The following is a 12,747-nucleotide window of genomic DNA, read 5'->3' as shown; positions in this document are numbered from 1 at the left end:
CAGCTTCAAGATATTACCTCTCTTATGTCTTCATTGCCTTCTTTTATATTCTCTGTTGCACCCACAACTAATTGATGGATATTGTCAATATCAGTTTCCTGTTTAAAAAATAAATAAAATTGAGAAATAGTAATGAATGCTACAAAAAAAAAAACAAAAAAACAAAAAACAAAAAAACCCCAAAAAAAAAACCCCAAAAAAAACCCCCAAAAAACCCCAACATTTCCAAGGACTTGGACTTGGGGAACAAGCAGAACTCAAAAGTAAAATAAAATCTGATATTACTAACATCTTTGTTTCATTGATGCAAAGGCAGAGAGTAATTAAAGCTGTAATTTCTTTATCAGTGATTTTATGAACCTGAATGGAAGCCACCAATATCGACAGCAAGTCTCCCATTTATCTAGTCAAATCTAACCTGTCTGATTTTTCTCAGCTCTTTGAAAGAGGTGCCAACATTTCCAGAAAGGAACATTTAACAGGACACCAGTTGTGAGGCAGAGGGATCATTCTAACACATACCTCTCATTTTCCTTTCCTGGTACATATTAGTAAGTAATAACAGTAAATATCTTGATTTTGAAAAACAAAAGTACTTTCCTTCACATTTGTATTGAAGATTTGTTAATTTTATGTTCACAAGTTGGCAATCAGGACCAAAATGCTCTCAAGAAAATCTTCTAAGTTGTATTTGCTGCTGTAGTATTAAATTATACTAACCTGTTGCAAGACTTTCTCAGTGAATATCTCTTGTAATCTGGAGATTTCCACCACTTTTCCTTCAATTTGTCTTGGCAAAGAACAGAAATACTCCATTAGAAACTAGTGCAAACATGTCTTGCTGCTGCAGATGCAGACCCTCCAGCCCAGTAAGTGGCTGCTCAGGAGGGCACTGTTTGTCAGTTGTCTGTGAGGCAGCAATACCCTGGGACTAGGGCTTGGACAGTGCCTGGTTGGAAGACAAGCAGTCCACAGTGTAGCCCTGGGAAAGGCATCCCCAGAAATGTTCAGTGAGCAGCTTTCACTGCCAGGGGTTTTCACCTGTCTCCCTTCTTTCATTTCATATAATAACATCCATGCTGGGCTTTAAGCAGTTGATTTTGACATACCCTTTTCATATGCTACTTCATATGGTGTGTGCAGTTCACCTTGCCTAGGACTGCTACCCAGAAGTCCATTTCTAGCTCATGTTCTTTGGGTGTTCTGCACAGCTGGGGAGAGTGAATGGCACCAGTGCCTGTCTCTGCATGGGGTCAGCAGTGGTACCTCCCCTGCTGCCATCTGGATATCCAGCAGACAACAGGACAGAAATGGAAAATCCAGTACTTTAAAATGTGCATAAGGAATAATGTAAGCCTTGCAAATGCAACCAGTGCTACCATTGTTTACACTGTGGGACAGCACACGGTTCCTTTCCTGGGCACTGGGGACTTGTCCCAGCTCCTCCCACACCACTGCAGCAGGAGCAGGCAGGTGTCCTGCAGCCAGTGCCCTGCACATGGGGGCTGACTGGGGCATGGGACCAGCACAGGCCACTGTCTGTCAAATACAGAAAACTGTACCTGACTTCATCGAAGAGATTGTTCATTTCACCAACCAGTCTCTGGTTCTCCTGTTCAAACTGGAAAAAGGGGAGAAGGAAATGACACACAAAATTTACAGGTTTAATTTTCCAGAAGTGAGTCTGAAATGACAGGTATGTGTTTGAAGAAGGTTAACAGTATATTTCACAGAGAAAGGGTAGTCTTCTGACACGGGAAATTTCTATCATAAAGAATGAAGAAAAACCTTTTATTTCTTTTTAACATACAGATTTCTTTTTGTATTATGAGGCTCACTGCCTACCTCATTGGTAAGAACAGCTTTCTCTCCTGGGTTAAAGGATTCCAGAGTCTAAGAGGAAGGTTACTGGGCACTGCTTCCTTCACTGTGGGGTAGAGGTCTCAGGGAAGGTGCACAGCACCATGAATTGAAGGGGAACAGAGAGCAACATACTGCACAGTTCCACTGATTTTCACTCTAAAGATCCAATGGTTTTGTCAAATAAAATAATACCAGTGTTGCAATACATTCAAGTGTCACTGTCACTGCTGTATGTAGTGACACCACCTACAGAGCAGAGCATTTTTGAAAATATAATTGCCTAAAATATATTTATTTTCGAGTACTTCACAGCAGCAGATGACTAAAGCTGCTTTATCAGTGCAGTGCTATACATTCATGACTGTTGCATGTCTGGTTCTGGTGGAGTCACCTCACAACAAAGCCAAGGCACAGAGCAATGCAATACAGCCACAAGATTTAGCGCTGTGATTGCCAGTTGGTCCTTGTGTGAATAAGTGGGGCCACCATTGTGCAATTTTTTTTTCTGACTTCTGTACAAATATTCAATATTAGAAATCCCCTATTTTACTGCCTTAAAAAAACAGATGGTAACTAATTGACAAGATAAATTTTCAGTAAAGAAACAGTGAATTACTTTAATCCTTTAGAAATAGCACAAATCCACTTGAGAAAGTATTCTTTAAAAACTCCCTTTGATATTTAAAACCTTCCACTGGCACAGATTGCCTTTTAAACTGCTAAATGATCTTTGCAACTTGAAATCATGGCTGATGGAGCGCTTGCACAGACAGCAGTTAAGATATGCTAAAACAGGCAATTGAACAAAGGGTTTGAGCACTGAACACATCCTACACCAGCTTGTCACAAAGGGATTTACATGATGAGAACATAAACCAAGCTCCAGCAATCAGTATAGCTCAGCAATTTATGGCTTATTGAAGTAGCCTCTTTTATGACAGTGAAATATTCTGTTACCAAAGTGACAAACTGCTTAATATATGGCTAAAAATCCAAGGCGTGAAAGAAATAATCACCACTCCTTTTTGTTATTCCATGAGAGAAGTCATTAGATGTGCTGTCCCTGAATTTAAGACAAAACCAACCGACTAAAAAAAAGCTGAAGTCATAGAAAAGTAGATATTTGCACGACTCCAAACAGGAGAGAGATTTTTCCCACTCAATGCAATCAAAAGACATTTGCTCACAATAACTGTAAAAAACATTATTATACCTGTATTCAGAGTTATAAACTAAAATCTATTGTGTAAATCATGCAGTAGGCTTACAAACATTTTGAATAATGTCAAGCTCTCTCCTGAGGGTAAACTTCTGATAGGAATTGGTGCTTTAGCAATGACAGAGCTTTAATTCATTATGTTATCTACATGAAGGATCATGGAACCATGACTGGGGATTTGCTAAGTATGATATCACACAAACCATCCCAATTTAAAGCCAACACAGCAGTTTACAGATTGCAAGCTATCCTCTTCATATAATTATTTAGGATAGAAAAGATCTTACAGGTCAAGATAACAACCCAAGGCCACCACTAAACTATGTCCCTAAGTGCCACATCTACGTGTCTTTTAAACACCAACAGGGATGGTGACTCCACCACTTCCCTGGCCAGTCTATTCCAAAACTTGAAAACCCTTTCAGAGAGGAGACTTTTCTGATGATCCAAAGCCTACAAAACACAACCTGCATTTAGTTTTCAGTCAGAAGGCCCTGTCAGAGCCATCATCCCCAACTCTTACTTCCCCTGTTTCACTGGAAGCTGACAGCAAGGGGTCTAACAGTATTGTGCCTAAAGAAAGGGGAATGAAAATATATAGAGAATTATCTTTTAAAAGAAAACAGAAAGCAGGAGTAAGCCTCTAGATTTTAGACTGGCACTCAAGAACAATATGAGAGCACACAGGGCGGCCTCTGAAGAACATTTTCTCTTTAACAAGCCATACCATAATTACGTGCAACTTACTCATCTCTGACTGGAAGAATGATGTGTGCTGTGTCTGGGAACACCTCGAATCACTGCCAAGGAAGCTTCACAAAGTCACACTGCTGCAGCCCTCTGCCCTATAAAGCTCACTGTTCTGATACCTGCACAGATACTCACTGAAAGCAGTTTTTCTTTCCTTAGATAAACCCAAGGCAGTGAGTGCTAATGTAGAGAGATTTTCTAAGAATTTTGAGCTATGTACAAAATGATCAATTTTAGGAATATCAAAAAATCTGACAGGCTGTCAGCAATCATTCCTATGTCAGAAATTTCCTAGTCAAATGTAAGCTGAATTGGACCAATCTATAAACATGCTGATAGCAGAGAAATGCAAAAATGTTAAAATTAATGAAATTCTTTCATGGCAGACATCTTGTAGCTATTCCTTCTAGAAAACCAATCTGATTTTGATAACAAAAACATAAAAAGAAATAAAATGAAATATACCTTCACAATAATAGTTAAACAGTACAACTATTTGTATTCTAGAGACTATCAAAGAATAAAGGGCAAACAATTTATTCTTTCAGAAGTTTCATAATGATTCTTCTGATGTTGCCTTGACTAATATTGTTTACTGATTAAACAAAGCAATTAGTAATTGTAATGGTAGAAAACAACTTTAATTTCAATTGTTGAAAGATGTATTTTATTAATTTCATGTCTCCATGTAAATACTTTGTAGCATTTTAAAATTTTAGCTGCTACCAGAAGAACCAGGAAGTCACAAGCAAAAACTGTATCTTTTTACAGCATTATTCAGCATAAAATATTAAAAGTTAATTTAGGTGAATTTGTACTTCTTTTTTCATCACATAAATGGACAATTAGACACAGGATAAACATACCATCTGTATTTCTTCAGGTGACAGCTCATCTTCACCTCTGCTGTCCCCCCATAATCCAAGGTTACTTTGGGCATCAGGCAGATTCCTGTCTGTAAAAGAACCACCAAACACTTGAGACACTAAATAATACAGGGCACTGAATAGAAAGTCAAATTAAATTTTCATCCATGTTAGACTGATCATAAAATTGCTGTATCTCCTTTGTCAGTTACTGAGAGTCAGCCGGTGTTTACAGCACAAAATTACATCAATAACTTTTAATTTCTGAACAGGGCCAAAAGTCTTCATGTAGGTTTCATTTTGTGAATTAAAGGGATTTGCATTAACACACTGAGAAGGATGTACAACAACTCATAATGCACTAAGAGCTTTTAGAGCACAAAATACTCTAGCAGTTGTCTTTTAACAGATAAAACCACATAATTTTCAAAATGACAGCCTATATGCAAAGTATTATCTTCCAGTAAGACTTGACAGAACCACCAGCTCCTCTTTCAGAAACTAAAGACAGAATCTCAAGGATGTTTTGAGCAAAACTCACAGATAAACTCGATTTTTTCATGCTGCTTAAACCTCCTATTACAGTGCAAATCCCACACCACACTGTGCAAGGGGTCTTCCAGCATATAACAGGAATCGGCTCCAGCCCCACAAATTAACCATAGCACATCAAAGCTGCTTCATTCAGTTCAGTAGTATTTTCGCTTTGATTAAAGCTATTCATCTGCATAAATCTTCGTATGAGTTGGGCATAAAAGATCTTGAAGGGCTATTTCTGGAATGTTCCCTTCTGGAAGATTTAATTTTAGGCTTAATTATATACTTCTGGTTATAGAGGAAGAAGTTAGAAGAGAGAAAAGAAACTGTGCTGCAGGAATCTACTGTTTCTGAAGCTGTTCTAGCATCAGTGTTTAAAAACTTGGTAAGACTGCAGCCTTGAGAAGGCCTCTCTTCTCCCCACTGGCCGTAACAATCTTAAAAAACACAAGAGAGATCTGCACCACCCCACAATGGATCAACCTTCAACCTGCTTTGTATATTCTAATTTGTTTTGCTATAACTTCCTAGACATATTTTTTTTCAATTTTTTTAAGCAGCACTAATGCATGATCATTCAGAGACTGACTTGTCTTGGGAAGCCTCTGAAAGGAGCAGTCTTATTTATAAACACATATATGAAAAGAGATACAAGGAGAAATTTTCCCTTTTTATTCTCCATGACAGTATTTGTACAGACTCTTGAAAGCATCAATATTGTAAAAGAATATTGTGTATGTCTCCTTTATAAACTTTTTTTTGCCTCCCAACAACCTAACCATGATGCATAAACAATGACAATGTTACAAATGGGGGATTCAGATAAGGAATATAAAATATTTATTTAAAAAAACAACGCCAAACCAAAAAATAGATCAGTTCTTTCTTATAGTAGTATAATATAAACCCAAGAATCTCTTTAAAGATTGCTTAGAAAGCATCCAACTATTTTTTTCCATGGGGTATTATCAGTACTTCAGATCTATTTCACAGAATCACAGAACTTACTTGTTTAGGTAATCAATGTATTCACATTATATCAAAATTACAATAAATTGTTTACTGTATTCAAACAAAATAAGATAATTAGTTTATGGAGAACAAAAAAATATAAAACCCAGAGGAACCAATTAGTTTCAGGCCCTGCCAGCACTGTTAAAAAACAGCACCTGTATCTAATGTGATGGCTAATAAGCAAATATATTTATGGTAAGAGGTAAGCAAGAAACATGTATATCCCCAGGGTTCCTCCTGTCACTGTGGTATGTTTTGGGCTTTCTGCAGCTTTCATGAAGCTGACATTAATGCTTTCTGCAATTCAGCCAGTAAAAGCCAAACTACATTTTTATTTCAGAAAGAGAAGTAGTTAACTTGTGACAGAGATATAAAATAATGATCAAATCTTCTGAACATTTTTCCATGCTGAAAGGAGACAGCTGCTAAGCTTGTGGACCAGTTCAAAAGCTACTCATTATTTACATTTATTTCCATGAACTAAATGTCAATTTGTAATATGCAAATAAATACTGCCAGTATATAAAAGCATTCTCCAGAGAGACTATTTTCCTACCATGAGGCATGTCCACTATAATTCTAATGTTAACAGGTGCTTTGCCTCAAAACAAAGGTAATCACATTTTGCTTTGGTTTCTGCCAAAAAAACAGACAAAACCCAAGCTGTGCTTCAGCACATTAAGTAGCACATTCAGCTGTCCATCATAGTGTTCAAATTAAGGACAGAACCACAAGCTGCTCTCAAAAGTATCTCAACAGATGAGATTTAACACAAGAGACCCAGGCATGCTCCTGATGGCTAATTCATAAAAACAAATTATCACCATTCTCTAAACCACCAACATCCTGAAGATGAAAGAGCTGATTTCAAAATGCAAGCATTTCTCTGACTTCCTAAAAATTTGAAAAGTTACTGAAAAAAAAAAAGTATAAATCAAAAGCTGTAAGATTTAAACTGAGCTTCTTGTTTCCTAGTCATCTTGTTCATGTTATTTTCACAATTAGACTACCACCTACCAGCAAAGTCACAAGGCTGATTCCTATAAGCAGCAGCAACCAGCACTTACCCTTATGTGAGGAATCACAGGCTGTGTGCATTTGCATACTGTTCCAGACAGATTTATTTTGATACAAGTTCCATAGTTTTCTCAAAGTCTGGTCAGCAACCCCTTGTAAGTACTGCAGCAGCACCACTTGTGTGGCAGGACCCCTACTTTCTCATAAAAATTAAAGCAAAAACTAATGAAAGTGAGAACCGGAGTAATCAAAATTACTGCATAATAAAATAGCTGCATTTCTATTTACTGCAGTGGTTTGCTGTGTCCAAGGCAACCAAGGAACAGTATTTTCCATGGTATGGCATAGATTTTTGGAGCTAAAAATTTTAATAACACAATGTAGTGGGAGTGCATACTTCCAGAAATTGCAGGGGCATTTGGTAACAAGGAAAGAGCACAAGGCAATGAAGATGCTACTATGCTGCTGCTTTTCCAGTGGCACCAGCTCACAGCTGCAAAACACTGATAACAGGTTAAGGTGAAACTCATCTGTGTGCCTGTGTGCTGCATCACTTATGACACACTATAAAAAGGTAAGCACTAGAAATGGCACATAATCAAAACCTGTACTTCTTATGATAAATTCAGTGTTGGGGGGGAAGGCACACTGATAGGGCTGCAGAAGTACAAACTGGTTAGGAAGATAAGCAAAGCCATTATCAGAAACTGAAGGTGTTCACACATTGTGAGCTAATGCAGTGTTAGATACTTCATCCAGAAGTGGAGCACCCACTTCACATGAATCCATCCTCTGTACGGCCCTGGAGTCACCTAACAGAGGAACTTCACTCTTTTAATACAAATCACTAAAAAAACAACAACTGTTTATCAGAATAATACGGCCAACCATGGCATTTGTTCTACCCTGGCAAAGTATTATCACAATGTAATGTAATTAGAAGGAAAAAAATTCCTGGTAAAAATCAAAGGGTACCTTGGTCTTCTTTGGACAACACAAGTGGAAGACCTCAGGCCAGGGAAAGCAATCTCAGAATCACAGAAACAATATTTCTCTTTAGGTATGAAACCTGAAATTACCTGCATAGTGGTAGCACTCCAAAAGGCACTTATCTCCAAAGCTCTGCCAGCATCCACATCCCAGGACAAGCAGAAATGGCTAGAGAATTGAAATGGCTTCTACCCCTCAGCCTAAGAAGCAGGCAACCAGGAAAGAGAACCAATGCTCATAAACCCCATCAAGATCTGCGCCATTTGAAATGACCCCAGGGTCAGAGATACTGCTTTGGACTTCTGGGCATGCCCTGCCCCCTGAAAGACAAGATGAAATTCTCCCAGCAGGGCAACTCAATGCTGTCAAGAAGAAAGCTCCAAAACTACTGGATCTGACCAACCAATAACCTCCTCTGTGTGAGCATTTTCCACCTTTGAATTCCTACTGTAGGAGTGTCCAACTCAAGAGCTCTGTGCTTAAAAACCACAGAATGTTCCAAGAAAGTCGTTGACCTACTTTCTAATTCCTTGCATTCAGTGAAAGAAATATGGAAATATCAGACAAATTTCAGAAGATATGATATTGATAAAAATAAATGAAAAGGAAAGAGTTCACAAAGAGGTTATTAAGAGGACAAAGAATTCAGCAAAGCATATAACTTGTTTAGCTGGCAAGTCAAAAAGTTTAAGATTTTGCTTCTCAGTCTCACAGTATGCTTCACAGAAGCCTGGTCAGCTCAAGCAAGATGAAAATGGAAAACATGCCAGTCATAGCAATTGGCCCTTCTAAAGTGATGGAAGTACTGCTAACCAGAGAACCACTCAGGTACTTGCCACAAAAAGTAAAACGTAACTACATTTTATTCCTACCTTTGCTTTCCTCAGCAGAAAGTTTTTCTTCAGAATCCTCTAAAGGACTTTGTGAAGATTTTTCAGCGGAAAAAGGTGATTTGGACACATTGCTCTGCTCAGGTTCAAGTTTGGACCTGGAAGTACAAAAGACTATGATTTAACTGATACTACACAGATGTATTTCTCTAAAATGAGAAAAAACACAGATTCAATACTTTAACTCTTGTGAACTTCACATTTAAGATTTTCCAATCAAGATACAAAATGTACTTAGCAACTTGTCACTGAAATAGTGCTACAAAGGCAAAGAAAGCATGAATAGTATTCCTGAACAAAATGCACCACATGCTCAGAGTTGAGAATATTGAAGGCTATAGCCTAAAAATAATGACACTTTATTAAACTTCCTTTCAAAAGTACAGTGAATTAAATTTTTTTAAAAGCCAACATTTAGGTCATATGAAAAATTTTTAGTAACATAGCCAAGTACTACTTCTTTATTTTTTTCAAATAAAAACGATAATTTTACTTTATATTTTCAATTATCATAAATGCTATACAATAGAATTAGCTTTCTTATACTACTTTTAAGTCCCTATTAGGTAATTTTAATCTAAAGGCAATGCAAAACATGAGAAGCTTATTCAGTGATTTTATATTAAGTACTTGTCAAGTATGTTGCACTGTGGCATCAAAAAATGCTGAGAATTAGTGGTAAAGTATTTTTTCCAGTAAATTTCCATGGTTTATTGCTGTCTACAATGGATTCTGTAACTGCTACATAGCAAGCAGTTAAATGTTTAGTAATGCAGTTGGAGAAGGTAAAGAACCAAAAACCAATGGGTGGAATCACCTGCTGTGCCAGGTGATTCCATCCTACCCTTTATAACTTCCTACCCTCTCAAATATGATCAACAGTTAATCTCATTATGATTTGCAATTCTCCCCTGTGCCTAACAGGTGTTGCTTTTTGTGTTCCTTCTTTGCATTGTGTCTAAATTCTAACTCATAATTACAGAATTCTGTGAAAACCACAATATAATGCCATTGCCATAACTGAATTATTGCTATTTAACAGTAGCAGGGAACCTTTTCTAGTGATAAAACCTCTCCAAGTACTGGGCTTTTGGTAATTTTACAGAGAAGAATTCTTCTCTCCTCTCCTCCCTCTCAAATTTGCCTAATAATAAGAAATAAAATACTTATCTACATATCTGAGAAGTTCAAGTAATAGTTTTAATAATAATAAAACACCAGTTCCCCAGGTAACAAAAATATCAGCTTGATTTGAATAACTGCATACATAATTCACAGAATTTTCTAATGGAAAAAGAAGTTTAAAATTGAAATGAAATATAATCTTGAATACCAATAAACATTAAAATTGAAAATCACAACCAAGTACCTTTACAGAAAAAAATGCTTGTGTTTCCATTTCTCATATTTTCTTTCTGCAAAACTAGTCCCAACCAGCTGAACTTTTAAATCAAAAAATGTGAGTGAATACATAAAGGCAACCTCTGTAAGAAAATTGTAACATTCACGCAATTTGTTGAGGAGCTTAGGATAGTTGTCAATATAGAATGAAACATGATGAAATAAACTTCTATGGCAAACTTTTCAGTATTCTCTGATATCCACATATTTTATATTGACTAAACTGCAGGAAAGAAGAGCTGCACTAGGATAAATTTATTTCTAAAAAAACATACTCCTTTATTGTTTGTAGTCCTTATTGTGCACAGTATAGGAATACAGGAAACTTTCAATTTGAAAGGAACAAAGTGTCTGGGATGCACTGTTTAAAGAATGCCTAGTTCTTTTAAGAGAGGGTACACGTTCTTATCACATAAAGCACCCACTGAAATCCTCAGGGAAGTTACAAATCAATGACACTATTTTTCTTTAAGTCGTAATAAAGATTGGGTTATGCCCTGGGATTTACTTGAATTGAATTTTAATTTAAATGACAATTTAGCCATTACAGCACATCTGCAATGCATACAGACTCCACCTGGTCAACATCTGTTTTCTAGTTCTTGCATCCATAAAGAGAGGCATACAGGGACCCTCCAATAAAAAGAATGTATCTTTTGGGTTGATTCTGAATGCCTTATTGCTCTTTAGTTAAGTGGTACTCTAACTTCTAAAATAATGCATCAAATTGAGGTTTTTTCTCTGTTTATTCATCTGAAAAATCCTGAATCTGGGATTACACATGGAAAGAGTAATGTAAGAGTACTAACTAACGTAAGAGCTGGTATTCATGAGATACTGCTTTGACTGCAGGAAGAATCCTCTCTTTCTTTGAAGCTCTTTCCCATGAAGAATACTGATAAGATTCTGTATTTTTACACATTAAAAATATCACACAGTTTGTTTCTGTATATATTTTTTTTTAAATTGAAAAGGTATGGGAGCTACAAAACCAGAAATGCTTTTCTTTTCTCTCATTACTTCTTACCACATTTCAAAAGTGGTTTGGGGTATTTTGTTTTCTTGGTTCTGGTCTGATCCTCCACATGTACTACCATTTATGTCTCATGAGGATATATTTGGGTGAATCTAATTGTGCTTAATCAGGCTGAATAATTCTGAATAAAATACAGTTAGGAACTTTTGAAAACATCTCTCTGAGTTCACTGTTCACTGTAGCTGTAGCTGATCAACTCAAAACATCAAACTGATAAACCAGCATCAAGTCTCGTCAAAACGCTCAAGAATTTATTTATTTATGTGCACGTTCTAAGGTATTAAATAAATTGCAAACCTGCTCCTTTTCCCCATCATTCTCACAACTGAGACTATGCAGAAAAAGAAAGTGAAGAAGTAAGGAGTTTGAAACTTGACTGAAAAAAAATCCACCAGACCAAAAAGGCAGCAAGCAATCACCTTTAATGTCTCCTAGACATTTTCAGCTCTACATTAGCAGTCTTAACAAGTGCCACTATAGAAAGTGGAAGCTCTTGTTTCAGTTCAGAAGTTACATTCTAGCATTTTGTTTTCATCATGTTTCTGCTTGCCATGAACACCTGCCATCTCAAGTAGTATGCCTGAAGTGTAAAGATCCCTGGAATGCACCTGTTCACTGCAGAAGTTGCTCATCCAACCACAAACTTACATTAAAAAAATCTCCTTAGAATCTAAACATGAACAATGAACAATGGTTTTGTTGAATGTCCTACAAGTGAAAGGCACAGTTAAACTATATTTTGACACTACTCACAGTCTCTTCTTATCTATCACTCGCTTAACTCGGATGGCTCTTTGTTCAGAATACAGCTTGCACACTCCTGTTAAAGACAGCAGTAAACAAAATTTCAGGTTAAAAGGGCAAGATTCCTTTCTTGAAAAATGCAATCATCCATTTGTAACTATTCAGTAAATACTAAGTACTTTTTAGGTAATCTTCAATGAAGTCCAAGACAGCTGTTCTGTGCTCCTTCACCTGAGCAGACTGGACACCCTTGTGTGCTGAAATACAAAAGAAAAATATAAACCAATCTTTTAACTTTCTACTGAATTCCACAACAGTTTGCACTTTCAGTTGATATACAAGTTACATAAAAGCCTTGTCAAATTTTATATATGTTATATATTAGTATTTCTTTTAAACATAGCTATATTTAAATATAGA

The 12,747-nt window shown here is 36.7% G+C and overlaps 1 protein-coding gene across 2 annotated transcripts in view; it reads right to left on the bottom strand.

Annotated features, from left to right (window-relative positions):
- STX18 (syntaxin 18) overlaps positions 1–12,747 on the bottom strand; it is a 59,464-nt gene that overhangs the window by 2,788 nt on the left and 43,929 nt on the right. For both annotated transcript variants that reach the window (XM_030270740.4, XM_072928001.1), the window contains 7 exons: positions 12,507–12,584; positions 12,337–12,403; positions 9,129–9,244; positions 4,699–4,787; positions 1,563–1,621; positions 721–790; positions 18–98 (listed from right to left, as the gene is read on the bottom strand). In XM_030270740.4, the coding sequence (XP_030126600.1) occupies positions 18–98; positions 721–790; positions 1,563–1,621; positions 4,699–4,787; positions 9,129–9,244; positions 12,337–12,403; positions 12,507–12,584 (560 nt within the window). The remainder of the gene's footprint in view (positions 1–17; positions 99–720; positions 791–1,562; positions 1,622–4,698; positions 4,788–9,128; positions 9,245–12,336; positions 12,404–12,506; positions 12,585–12,747) is intronic.

This window comes from Taeniopygia guttata, chromosome 4, assembly GCF_048771995.1.
Source record: "Taeniopygia guttata chromosome 4, bTaeGut7.mat, whole genome shotgun sequence".
NCBI classification, from domain to species: Eukaryota; Metazoa; Chordata; class Aves; order Passeriformes; family Estrildidae; genus Taeniopygia; species Taeniopygia guttata.
The sequence above is the reverse complement of the archived record's forward strand: the minus strand, read 5'-3'. Positions and strand labels throughout refer to the sequence as shown.